The sequence below is a fragment of the Hirundo rustica genome, chromosome 2 (genome assembly GCF_015227805.2).
Source record: "Hirundo rustica isolate bHirRus1 chromosome 2, bHirRus1.pri.v3, whole genome shotgun sequence".
Lineage (NCBI taxonomy): Eukaryota > Metazoa > Chordata > Aves > Passeriformes > Hirundinidae > Hirundo > Hirundo rustica.
The window spans coordinates 55,052,396-55,065,656 of NC_053451.1; the positions used below are offsets into that span (position 1 = coordinate 55,052,396).

The 13,261-nt window shown below is 41.7% G+C and overlaps 1 protein-coding gene across 2 annotated transcripts; it reads left to right on the forward strand.

Moving 5' to 3' along the window:
* The first annotated feature begins 1,678 nt into the window (after positions 1-1,678).
* Positions 1,679-10,294, forward strand: MED4 (mediator complex subunit 4). Of its 2 annotated transcripts, XM_040056405.2 has the most exons (8): positions 1,679-1,797; positions 3,958-4,024; positions 4,391-4,561; positions 4,941-4,998; positions 5,966-6,052; positions 6,632-6,763; positions 8,798-8,970; positions 9,584-10,294. In XM_040056405.2, the coding sequence occupies exons 1-7, from the start codon at positions 1,679-1,681 to the stop codon at positions 8,968-8,970; spliced, it is 807 nt and encodes a 268-aa protein (XP_039912339.1). In that variant the 3' UTR covers positions 9,584-10,294. The 2 variants fall into 2 exon arrangements, with proteins under 2 accessions (XP_039912339.1, XP_039912340.1); XM_040056406.2 differs by lacking the exons at positions 1,679-1,797; positions 9,584-10,294 and adding an exon at positions 3,330-3,401 and having other exon boundaries at positions 8,798-9,536.
* The last annotated feature ends 2,967 nt before the right edge of the window (positions 10,295-13,261 follow it).

Sequence of the window (13,261 nt, forward strand, 5' to 3'; positions counted from 1 at the left end):
AATCCTCCATCTTGCTCCCATCCACTTGCACACTAAAGAACCTAAAACTATGATTTTTCACCCTGTGATAAGCTAAACTACTATCTTTCACCCTCTTGTGGCCTGTAATTCATCTTGCAATGTTGGAAGCCTTTCCCATGGACTGGGATCAAAGCCAGTGTCTTCCTCGGCTCTGTGCCAGGGTCCTAGACGCCCCTGTCCAGGTCCCAGACCCCTCTGCCCAGGTCTCTGGCCTTCCAGGGCAACCAAAGGAATGCCCTGGACTCCAACATTAATTATACTTTTAAATTATAACTCAACTGTTGGCAGGGTTAGGGGCATGATTTGCACCTGTTGCCTGGCTCAAACATTGTGTGTAGAGGTCCGTGATGGACCCCAAGCTGCCCTCAGCCTTCATGGACACACAGGTCTGTGCGGGCAGTCAGGAGGTCAGTACTGCCGCTGGTCACATATAGGACAGCCGGCCCAGGTAAAGCCCTGGTCTTGGTCTGATTTAAAGCTCAGGTTTTTGTTATGCTTTCAGTATCAGGCACTTAACCTCCTTCAGCTGTCAGTAAAACACCATTTATAAATGCCTAAAGGGAAGGTGTCAGAGAAGAGAGCCTGGCGCTTCTCAGTGGCATCAGGCAATAGGATAAGAGGCAATGGGCAAAAACTGATGCGCAGGAAGCTCCACCTGAACATGAGGAAGAACCTCTTCACTGTGTGGGTGACTGTGTGCTAGGGAGACTGCCTAGAGAGGTTATGGAGTCTCCCTCACTAGAGATATCAAGAACCCTCTGGATGCAATCCTGTGCAGTGTACTCTAGGACAACCCTGCTTGAGTAGGAATGTTGACCAGATGATCCTGTGCGGTCCCAACCTGACCCTTTCTGTGATTTCATCCTCCATCTAATCAAAGGCACCTTATGGAGTTTTGGACACCAAGACTCTCAGAAATTGAGTTAAACCCCCGAAGATGTAATTCAGCTGCACACACTACACCTGCAGCCTGTTTTCTGTATCTTTAGCATACACCAGCGTCATCTAGAGGCTCTTTGTGGAGACCTGGAGACTCCACAAATGCATTCCAGTTGGAATGGTTGTGGCCAGACGGGGGCTGACCTCTTCTCCCCGACGACTACCAATAGGAGGACGAGAGGTCACAATCTTCAGCTGCACCGGGCGAGGTTTGAGCATCAGGAAGATTTTCTTCACAGAAAGGATGGTTGAACATTGGAACAGACGGCTCAGGGAGGAGGCGGAGTCACCATCCCTGGAGGGGCTTAAGGAGACTGGACGTGGCCCTCAGTGCCTAGTAGTGGCCTAGCTGACATGGTGCTGTTCAGACTCCATGCTCTCGGAGGTCTTTTCCAGCCTCAGCGATTCTGTGATTCAAACAGCAGCACGCGCAGACCCTCGCGCACCGACCCGACCCCAAGCCAGGCCGCCGACAGCCGCGCACCGGCCCCCACCGAGGCAGACGCGCGCTCCTTCCCCTCACGCCCTCGGTCCCCCGGGACGAGCCCCGCCCGGCCGCGGGCGCGAGCGGGCCGGGATGAAGAGACCCGCCCCTCTGCCCCGCGCACGCGCGCGCCGCCCCGCGCCTGCCGCTCGCCCCTCCGCCGCCGGGGGCGCTGCCGCGCGCGCGCCGCGCCGCGCGGGGGCGGTTCCCGCGCGGGTCCGCGCCCGGATGGCGATGGCGGCGGCGGCGGCCGGAGCCGGGGCCGGGGCGACGGCGGGCGGGGGAGGCGGGGAGCGGAGCAGCACCCGGGAGCGGCTCCTGGCGGCGCTGGAGGATCTCGAGCTCTTGGCCAGGTACCGCGCTCGGCCCCCGGCCGGCCCCGGGTGGCGGCGGGGCGCGGGGGGCGGGGTGAGGGCTCCCGGCGCGGTGCGTGCGGGCGGAGCGGGAGCCCCTGAGGCTGGGATGGGAGGGGCCCGGCCCCAGGGGAGCGCTGGCCCGGCTCGGCTCGGGTGCAGGTTTGCTTGATTTCTCGCCGCCCTCAGGCCGGCTCGGTGGGAGAGGGGTTGGTGCTGCGCCGGGGTTCGGCCCGGCCCTGCGCAATGCTTCCCGGCGCTCTTCCCGGTGGGAAGGCATCGGTCGTGCTTCTTCTCCCATTTGAGGAGAGAAGGAGCGCTTCCTTTTTCTCCCACTTGCCTTTCTCATTTGGTTGACACCTGAGTTTCCTGAGAAGTGCACGCTCACACGCCGAGTTTAGGCATTTTATTAGTCACTGAAAATTATGCTTAAGTCAGAAATGTGTAGATGGTGTTGTGTGACATAAGCTGTTCTGGTCATTGCCTGTATTAGTGCTACATTCACTCCAAGTAGGCTGCAGAGCTCGTCTTCACAGTGGTAGAAATGCTTAGTTACTTAGTCCACGGTCTTCAGTCCAGGCCGGTAATCCCCATCCAAGTTGTCAACCATGTCGTGGAGGCACAGGTGGCAGTGAAGTTCAGATAGTTCCTAATTATATTCTACGCCTCAGGGAGAGCAGGAGCTTAGGAAAGCATTTTCAGAGCAAATAACTTGTGCTATCCGTGTCGCTTTCTCACCAAGAGTAGGATAAGCTATTGGTGAGTTGCTCTTCTTGTGTCTGGTTAAGTTTTATCCTCAGTCACAGATTTTATTGTGACGTAAGGATTGCTGGAGAACATGTGTTTGTGGAAAAATGAAACCAAACTTTTTCTATATCTGAATTACTATTTTTTATTTTGATGCTGGAACGAGCGTTCTACCGCAGTGAACCCAGGGCAATGCTCAGCAGCATTTAGTGAATCTTCCTGTTGATCAGCAAAGTGTTGCAGCACCTGGGGCTGGGCCTTTCTCAGTCACAATACTGGTTTGGTGGTAGAGGCAAAAATTAAGCCACATGTCTAATCTGTAACCTTTCTATAGTTTTGAATCTCGATCTGTGCATTATTTGGTTGACGCAGGGTAGAATTACACCACTCCATGACATCACCCTTGATGGTGGTAGCTGACCCACTTAAAATGGATTGTATTTACCACTGCTCAGTGTTGGTCAGGTAGAATAAAGCTTTAGGGACAAGAGACAAGTTTCTTTATTCTCTAATTGTTTAAAATCATAGTAGTGTTCAGGAGTTACCAAGAGACATAGACCAAGGTTAGACCTTTACTGGGTGTTTTTAAGACATCTCTGGCCCCACTGCTGTATTACTCACACATCCCATGGATCTGCTTACACTGGACCAAGCAGAGAATCAGTACTTCCAAGGACAGTGTCTCCAGATAGACAGTTATGTGTGCATAGGGTTGAACGGCCATTCATAGCCTTAGAAGCCAAATAACTTTGCTGAATTTACAGAAAATGTCTTTTTGCATCGTGGTACCCAGAGATTCTTGCTGGCTTTTCAGAACAGTGGCAGAGTATCTGGATATCTGGAAGAGTGATCAAGAGGTCTGTTTGAGAAACACTTCTAACCTAGCACCAGAATATTACCAGGGTTTTTGGGGTGGTTTTTTTTTTTGGGTGCTTGATGCACAGCTGATATACCATTGTAGAAATATTGTTGTAAAAGTAGTTCCATAGCAGACTCTGTGGGCATTTCAAAGTATAGACTTAATTGCTCTAAACTACAAGTATATTGGGGAAAAAATGGAGAAAAGTCAAGAAGTAAAACAGGGAAGACTATCTGGCAACAAGCAAAGGTAGTAGAAGAAGGGTATGAGTGTACTTCATTATGCTGTTTCTTCTCTAAGCTTCTGCTTATGTCTTTTATGGTTTAACGGGAACTTGGCACATTTCTTGAGTTCAAATACATGAGGGCTTCATGAGCTCAAATAACAAAGAAAAAAATGTGCTTTCTTGGTTGAAAAATCCCTGCCCACACTGTACTATAAAATATACTCAAGTCCACTAATAGTTTCGTAATGATACCAGTGCTCTGGAAATTTTGGGATGAGTTGATGTGATAATGCCTTAGAAAATTTTGCAAACTGAGTTCTCCTTTCAGGGAACTAATTGAAATTTTGGCAATTTCAAGAAACCAAAAGCTTCCACAACCAGGAGAGGAGAGCCAGGTAAGCTGACTTTGAATTATGCTTCAAAGAATTATGTTTCTTTGGGTAAGCATAATGCTTTAATTCTGGGGTTTTTTCATTCTTTTGTTTGTTCTTACTTTCTCCCTTTTGTCCTTGCCTATATTCAAGCTAATGGTCATGATGGGGCTTTGGCCCTGCTACAAAGGCATTATTGGTTCTCCTGTTGTTTATTCATTTTTTTATGCACTTCATAGGCTGTTTCTGCAAACAGGAAGAAATTTTGTTTCGTTTTTCATTCAAACAAAAATATTCCTATGGATGCCATTTGCTCTTCTTTTTAGCATGACTGGGGGTGTGTTGTTACTTTAGCCAAACTAAAAGTTATACAAAACTGTTGTTCAATAGATCCTGGAACTGCTGATTCAGAGAGATGGAGAGTTTCAAGAGCTAATGAAGTTGGCAGTTGATCAGGGAAAAATCCATCATGAAATGCAGCTTTTAGAAAAGGTAGTAGAAAAGCGGGATAATGATATTCAGCAGCTGCAGAAACAGCTAAAAGAAGCAGAGCACATACTGGTAAGTTCATAATGATGTGTTTGCTTTTGAGCATCTTCTTGTAGAAAAGGTGGTTCTGGGCAAAGTGGTGTTGTGCTGGTTTGAGAAGATTTAAATATTTAAAACTTCATAAGAGCTTAGTGGTTTGGGTTTTATCTCAGTAGCCAAACACTGTTTAGTTATCATGGTATTAAGTTTCTTGGGGTTTTTTTGTAATGCTAATTTTCTTCTAAACCTCCTTTATTTCTGTGTATTTTGAAAATGTTCATGGAAGTTTTTCTTTTAAAATGCAATTAAATGGAAGGGTTTATTCACAGAGCCGACTTTATGTAGATGTTTATAAATTAAAGATGCATTGAAGGTTTGGTTTACTTTGTGGGTTTTTATTTTTTACAACCAGGCAACAGCTGTTTATCAAGCAAAGGAAAAACTGAAATCAATTGAAAAAGCACGAAAAGGTGAGTATCTATGACTGTACACACTACGTAAATGCAATTCTAAAGAAAGTTGTTAGGGAGCTCAAATTGGGCCTTTTTTTTTTAAATTCCGCTATCACAGATTTCAGATGCTTTGTGTGTAAGCAAATTTCCTTTTCATTATGAAACTGTCACCATTTCCTCAGAATAATGGCAGGATTTAATTTTTTTTTTTGGTGGCATATTTTAATGTTTTCATATTTTAATATGAAAGTGTCTCAGTAGTCTTCTTGGACTGATAATAGTTTATCTGATTACTTAAGTGCCGTACCAAATTGCCTCAGGATGTTTGTGAAGGAAAGGAAGAGAATGTTTGTGTGTATTGCACTGTATTTGAAAGACTGGATAGGTGGTGATACTAGATTGTAATTGTAGCAATTCCTGCCACTCTAAGGCACTTACCAAGCTAAAGTAACTTTTTTAGGGGGTGGGGGGAGGAGGCATCTTCTTCAGGTTGTTTGGGTTTTTTATAGGGTCTTTTGTCATTTTGGTATGCCTCTTTCATCTAGAAAACCAAAGCATTTAATAAAGTTTCTATTAATCTGGTACAGGCACATATTTGGAAGGACTCCTCGGGGTACAGTCTGTAATTAGTAAAAAAACCCCAACTTCTTTGCTACAGAAAATTCTATAATAAAACAGGAGTTATAGAAATTTTTTTTGCGCTTGTCAAGTACGCTTGTTTAAGAGACTGTTTATGTTTTTGGTGAGGTTGGAGAACCTTTGATATTGAAGGTGTTTTATACTTGTGTGTGTAAAATCAGTTCACTGCAAAGCTCATCTTTGTGTAGTCTGACAATCTTCTAAACCGTCATTGCATTTCAACCAAGTTCTTAGTGTTTGGCAGAATCACCTTCCCTGTCTTTTAGATATTGGTGGCCAATATTCTGAAATTATTAAATAATGCAATCTCCTGAGAATGCAGCAACATTTTTTTCCATTCTTCCAGGTGCCATTTCCTCTGAAGAAATAATTAAATACGCACACAGGATCAGTGCTAGCAATGCTGTTTGTGCTCCTCTGACATGGGTACCAGGTAACTATGGTGTTTATGACTGTAGATTTGTTTTTAATAATAAATCACGATTAATATCTGGTCTTACAATGTTTTTATATGGCAATAACCACTGGGGTTTATTAGAGTAATATTGTTTTCAGCTATTACAGCTAATATTTCAACAAAAATGGATATCCAAAGTCCTGTGGACTTCACATACGTCTCCAAAATGTTATGAAACTGTCTACTTTTATTAACACACTGGCCTCCTCTGTTCTCCCTTGTTTGACTTTTTCCCCTGAATGTTTACCTCGATTGTAAGTCAGAGCCAAGTATGTTAAAGGCTTTTTTATGTTTGGTTGTCTCTTGCCCCTTACAGTATTCTTTCAGAGAATGTTAGTAAACAGCAGAGTCAGAAGCAGAACTTTTACTGTGACATGTTTCAATTTTAGACAGACTTGGATTTTAATAAAACAGGAGTGATGCTCATTGCTCATCCAAGCAACTCAAGTTTGGGGGTTTTTTGGTCATTAAACTAGGCTCTGAAGCTAAAGCTAATGTCTGCAAGACAATTGTTAAATATTTCAAAGCATTCTTTTTCTTTTTTCTTCCTTAAAGGGGACCCACGTAGGCCATATCCTACAGATCTGGAAATGAGAAGCGGACTCTTGGGTCAGATGAACAACCCATCCACCAATGGAGTCAATGGACACTTACCAGGGGATGCACTTGCAGCAGGCAGACTGCCAGGTAAGTGAAACTCAGTTTTGTTTTCTTTTTTCTTTATTGCCTATAGATTCACAGCAGTTATACATTTCCCTTAGCAAAGGCAAATCAGGTAAAGCAATGAAAATTATGGCTAATGTTGTTCCCTAGCAGTGAAGCCCTAGTGAAGTAAGGTAATTAGAATTGCATATTTTTTTTATTTCATGCTAAAGAAATAAACGCTACAGCTAAGTCAATATAAACAAAACTCAGTTACCTTGGTGTATTTTAAATAAAGAATGAAGTGATTTCCAGACATATTAGAAAGAAGCACTTTCAGAGCAGCTTTTGTTTAGTGGTGATGACAAAGCATGGAATTGTGAAAGCTGTATTTGGAAGAAAGGTGGTTTATTGCCATTCGCTACCTTTCTTTGAGTCTATGCTTAAAAGTTCTGGATTTGAAAGACATGGCAGGGGACAACTGCTAAGATACTACATTGAGTGTAGGAATCAAGCTTTAGTCCCTTAATCGCTTTGTGAAATGGGCACTTCCATGTACTTGGTGGGATTCATTCCTTCATGCAAAAATTGAATTTAGCAGTAAATTACAGTAATTGAATCAGCAGCTCAGTTGCTCTGTACCTGGGCAGCATTGATCAACCATGATTAGACTGAATGGTGGAAAGTGTTTTCATTTGGCATCACAGGAGACCTGGAACAGTTCTTACATATCTGTTAAGCCCCTATCAGGCATAATGGAAGGCTAGTTTTCAAAAATCATGCTGAATTTATTAAAAAAAAACCAACCCTCTTGTGACTCCATTGGAGAAATAATAAATTTGGATTTTGTGTTTCCAGTCATCTGTCTAATCCTCTTGTCATCTCTTAGGAAGTGACTTGAAATTCCAGATCATCTCACTTTGTAAACCTCTGGCCTTGCATAAAATGGGTCAGTGAGCTGAATGGGAATAGGACCCTGATACCTGTCCATAGCGTCCCACCAGGGAAATGCTGAGGATTGGCCCACATAACTTTTCTGTTCTTTTGAAGTATGGTCAGAGGAAATGTTAAGGTTGTGACTTCCTAATGGAGGTTGAGCATTTATTTGTGTGTGTTTCAGTAGGGCCCGTTCTGGCTGGCTCCTTTGCCTTAGAGGATGCAGACTTGATCCATTTACTTTTGAGTGCTGTCTGTGTAAGAACTGAAAGGAATTTTCAGGAATTTTACTTGAGAAGCTGGAAAATGGGGGATTTTAAACTCCTCCAGTAAAGTTCTTAACTGAGTCTTATTGGGCTCCTGTCAGGTTAAGCCCTCACGTAACCAGACTGTCAAGGTAAGAGGGGAACATTGATTTACACGACAGTTGAAGCTGCCCGAGCCTTTTGTGTAGGGATGCTGAATCTGTTGGTGCATGGAGGCATGTCTTGAGAATGCTAATTACAGGATCTAGTCCTTTTGGAGACTCCTGCAGAGATGTCCAGTTACTGAGTTCTTAGTGAGTGTGCAGACCAGTTGCTGGACTGCTTGGTAGCCTCCGAACTTTGAGGGTCCTTAGCGCACACATTCAGCCCGGTTTAATGGCAGACTGGTTCTAGTACTGCAGCATGGCCACACAGTGTAAAACACTGGCTTCCATTCGGAGCTCCTTCAGATAAAGGCTTTTCAGGTATAATTGGATAAAGCCTTTTTCTCTGAATTTTATGGTCTGCTTGAATTTTTTTTTAATTTAATATTTTAATCTGTTTTTGCATACTGACAGACCACAATAATTTTCATTATTCCAAGTAGGTGTGAATGTTAAATCAGTTCAAACTGTGCTTTGAAGAAGAAAAGCTCTGTATTGAGTATACGAGCTATCAAGAGCCACCTACGTAAATGGGACTCTCTGGCAGAGCAGACTTTTACAATTAGAGAGTTGCTCCATCATGAGATGTTTTCCAGCTGTTACTGGAGAGTTTAATCTGTTCAAAGGATTTCAAGATTTGTTTTAATTTAAAATTTGAGTTCTGGTTGAGCTGTCTTGTTGAATTTTTCAATACACAAAACTGAGTTTTCTTGATTATGCCGCTTTTTCTCCAGATGTGCTCGCTCCTCAGTATCCTTGGCAGTCGAGTGATATGTCAATGAACATGCTACCTCCTAATCATAGTAATGACTTCATGCTGGAGCCTCCAGGACACAATAAAGAGAATGAAGATGATGTAGAAGTTATGTCAACAGACTCCTCAAGCAGCAGCAGTGACTCAGACTAGGTACGAGGGGGTATCCCTAGTAGACCTTTCCTGTGGTGAAGGTAGGTTAGATGCTGTTTGTCACAAACTGCAATATCGTTTTGTTACACCAGCAGCCCTGTGTAGGGAGAAGATAAGAGCTGGCTCAGAAATAGGGTGACTAATTTAAAACCATGGACTACAGACTTGTTTTTTTTTTCCTATTAGATGTTCTGGGAGAAATGTCTGGGAGCTGTCTGCTGGGGGAGAGATGTCAGATTTTCAGTGATTGTGTAAATGTATGTTTGCAAGAGATGTGTAAATATATATTTATATATATGTATTTACTATACATTAGATGACATAAGTTCCTGGGAAAAAAGGTGTAAGGGGAATCCCCTTGTATGTTTGTTAGTAACTTTACTCTTTTGATGATAGCCTTTTCTATGCCACAGAAGTGAAACATGAAGTTTGTAATTTTAGTATCTTTTTTTGTTACTGCCTAAGTTAATGTTCTTGATCATCTGTGTATCAAGAACAAAAATATGGCAATAAGGTGTAATAAGAGTTTGTAATTATTGTAAATATAATGAATGATTTGTCATAAATAAACTCAGCTTTGATCTAACTTCAGTTTTCCAAACTTGAATCTTAGATGAGTTGCCATGTAACTTCAATACTCAGGACATTTTATCCGCATATGTGGTTGAATTCTGATTGAGTTTCAGAAGTTTGTACTCCATTTTCCCCTGTGCAAAATGCCCAGTCAGCATTAGCAGCAGCTGAGGAGTCAGAAGTGGAAAGCCTGTCCTTCCTTTTCAGGTGAGCCGTCCCAGGTACACACAAAGCTGGGCAGACCCTGAGGCAGCGAGTGCCCACCCACAAGGCTGTCCCAAATACTTGGTTCCAAGTGTCCTGGGACCCTGGAGGTGACAGACTTGGGGCATGCTGCAGGTTTAGCTCCTTTCAGATCAAAGTGCTCAAGGACTTTTTTATTCTTGTCATCTGTAACTTTTTCAGTTCTTTGAACCTGCTCATTTGTTTATTTCAACAGTTGCATTCCCTGCATCAGCTGCAATGTTTTTTTGTCTTTCCAAAGGCACTTCTCTTGGCTTTCTTTTCCTTGTTCTGTTTTGCTTAACGAGTCATTTTATGACAGCTGCTTTCCTCTTACATAACCCTCTGATAAAACTTCAAAACTCATGTGAACTGTTGCTCCTGCCAGTTACAGGTTTCTGTCCTGCAGCACAGCTTCCTGCAGCACACATCACAATTCTCTTCCCTTTTCCATTTTGTAGATGCCTCACAGGAAGTATCTGATGCATCAGGTAATTCCTCCTTTGCTCAAGTAATCTTTCAAACATTGCTGCCAGTAATGCTGCCACCTGTGACCAACATGTACAAATCCCATATGGATGTAGAAAGGAGAAGGACTTCAGTCACATAATATGGGGCAGTGGGTTTTGTTTTCAGGGAAATGGGGAATTTGGTTTTGTCTTAGCTGTTCCTTTTAGAACTATTTTCAGTTATTAAACTGTCACCTCTTTCACAGTCTAAAGTTATTCATATACATACATATTGTAACCTTTATTCAGTATCATGTTTTCCTCTTGGGTGCTTATCTACAATCGTCTTTCCTCTTCAATTCACATTAAACCCAGTACATGTGCCCTGTCTCAGTCATCCTAGTTAGCCTTGCCAACATTAGTTTTTGTCTTAAAAAGTGTGATCAGAATCATGCACAATATTGCAAAATGGAGTTTCTTAATACTTTGTGTAATGCGATTGGTATTTTCTTTCTAAATGCTCCTGTCTGAACACATCACACAGACACAGTTCACCAGTCTCTTGTAACTTAGAAGGACATTCTTGAAAAAAAATACAAAAATACGTAATTAAAACTCACAGGAAGTGTAGTGTTAAAGTCTACCCAAAAAACTCTTCTATGGCTGTATCATGTAACTCACCAACTGAAATACTGTGGAGGTGGGTGATTGTTTCCAGACATAAGAGGGAACTGAAGCAGTGACCACTTGTTTTTCTGGGTTGTTAGATACTCTATCAAAGGATTAAACGGGACCAGTGAATTACATCTAAGAAATAGGTTAAGGCAACAGCTCTGCCCACTGTTCACTTAGCATAAAATCAAACTCTGGGTATTAGACGCATCCTAACCAGTTTCTTTGCATCAGTGCTCCAAACTATGTACAGTTCAGGAGTATGTTTCTCAGTGCTGGCTAACTATAATGCCATTTTAGGTGAATTCTGTCAGTTACAAGCAGTTTAGCGAACCATGATATGGCAACAGTGTTCTGTTATTTAGTGGCTTAGATATGTACATAATAGATTTTCCTGTTTAGAAAAAGTACCAAAAATCAAAGTAAAGACTTACTTAGAAGGAGTGAGTCTTGGCAGCTAAAACTGCCTGAGAACCACATTTCTGGAGGGATGGGAAATATAAATGTGCGACACATCCAAAGTTATTTAAGCTGGGGATTGCTGACAGCTGGTTGCAGTAATGCACTGCAGTCTTTTAATCAGTCCATTTAGAAAGCATACAGAAGTGCTGACATATGGAGATACTGTTTGTGTCCTCATTTCAGTGTCTACTTGTGTATTTACAAGAGATAGAATGAATATAACCATTAACAAAATATGCCAAGAAAGTATTTATTGCATGACATTACAGCGGTCCCTGTTCTCTCATCAGGGCCTAGATGTTTTGTAAAATCTAAAATTGTACTAAATAATTTTTTTTCTTTTCTTCGTTACTCTTTGTGACAGATGGGCAGGACATCTGTCAACTCTTCCTACAGCTTCTTTGTTGACAGCTGAACAGAATAATTTTCAGTGTACATAAGGTTGCTTTCAGGAAGCAAATCTCCACTTTTGAATAAAAAAAATAAGCTTTTTACAAAGGTACAGTAGCAAAGGAACTTTTGGTGTTATTTTCCGTTTCAAGACTGCTGTGTAATGTTACTTCTTTCTTTACTTCAGAGAACGAGTGTCTGTCCTAAGGGAAACTGCACATAATTAATACTTCAAACTCTAAGCAGGAGGATTGCCAGGGGCAGTAGCATCCTTATGCCTCATTACTCTGTTTCTCAGCAAGAAGAGCCATGTCCATTTAAAAAAATGTACGTGCAAAGTAAGGAAGAACTTTAAACCCCTCAAGCTGATTTCTTTTAAGAATGAGAAGTCAGTTCATGATTTCATGTGATTTTAATCTCTCAGTGTTGTGCCTGTGTTTTATTCAAAAGAAATTAAAGATATCTTACAACGTTTTTGTACAATGAGTATATGTAAAGGAAACAGACAAGAGATGTACTAGAAAAGAACCCTGACAAGAAAATAATGAGCCAATTAGTGATTTCTTTAAGTTATATCCTGAAATTAATTGCTGATCTCTTAGTGACTACACCTGGAAAAGAATCAAAATTGGTTACAGATTCTAGAGAAATTAAAAATATGAACTCCTTGGTTTTGTATGTACTGTTGCATACTGTAATTTCATTCACTAACAACTCGGTCATTTAATCAGTCAAACTGAGAATTCACAATTTTACTAAATCTCAATAGCCAGCCATAAAGAATTACACCCATCTATGCTGTTTAATACTGACAACTCTTTTTAGCCACAAAGTATGATTTTTCCATGGAGCTACACCTATAAATAAGATTTGTGTCAGCCTAGTAGAGTAGGCATCTCTCCACTCCAAGAGTTCAGGAACAAATTTAGATCAATTGCAGAGATCTGAGACAGTGCTGCAGATAAATTCACTGTAACTGAGGCTCTAAACAGAACTCTTATGAAAGCAACTGGCAAGAAGTGTCAGGGAATTTTCATTTCCTGCAATAAGTCATGACAATCTTTTCACATTTATAATACTTTTTTGATTTTCAAGTGTATACCGCTGTCTGCAGGAAAAAAAAGGCATTGTCTATGAAAGAAAACTTTTGTTCATGACAGTAGCTTCATAACTGAAGCTAAGAGACAAGGCTAACTTTAAAAATTGGTCCAATAATTACAGGAAAGCAGGTTTAAATCAGTAAGTTTTGCTGCAACTGCTATTAAGTGAGTAAGTTTCCCTGGCTAGTGCTGACTTCCAAATGGCTGTTCATCAATATAAAGATTAACTAGATAAAACACGGAGTTTTCTGTAAAAGCAAACATTGTTAACTACTAGACCTAGAAATGGGTCTGGAATGAGAGACAACTGACGTGTGAAATATGTGAAAGTTAGCATGTTCTTCTTTGGGAAAGACAGTATTTTCACTTTATATCTTTTTTCTTCTACACCAAAAAAAAAACCCAAGTCTGTCCTTTAGTTCA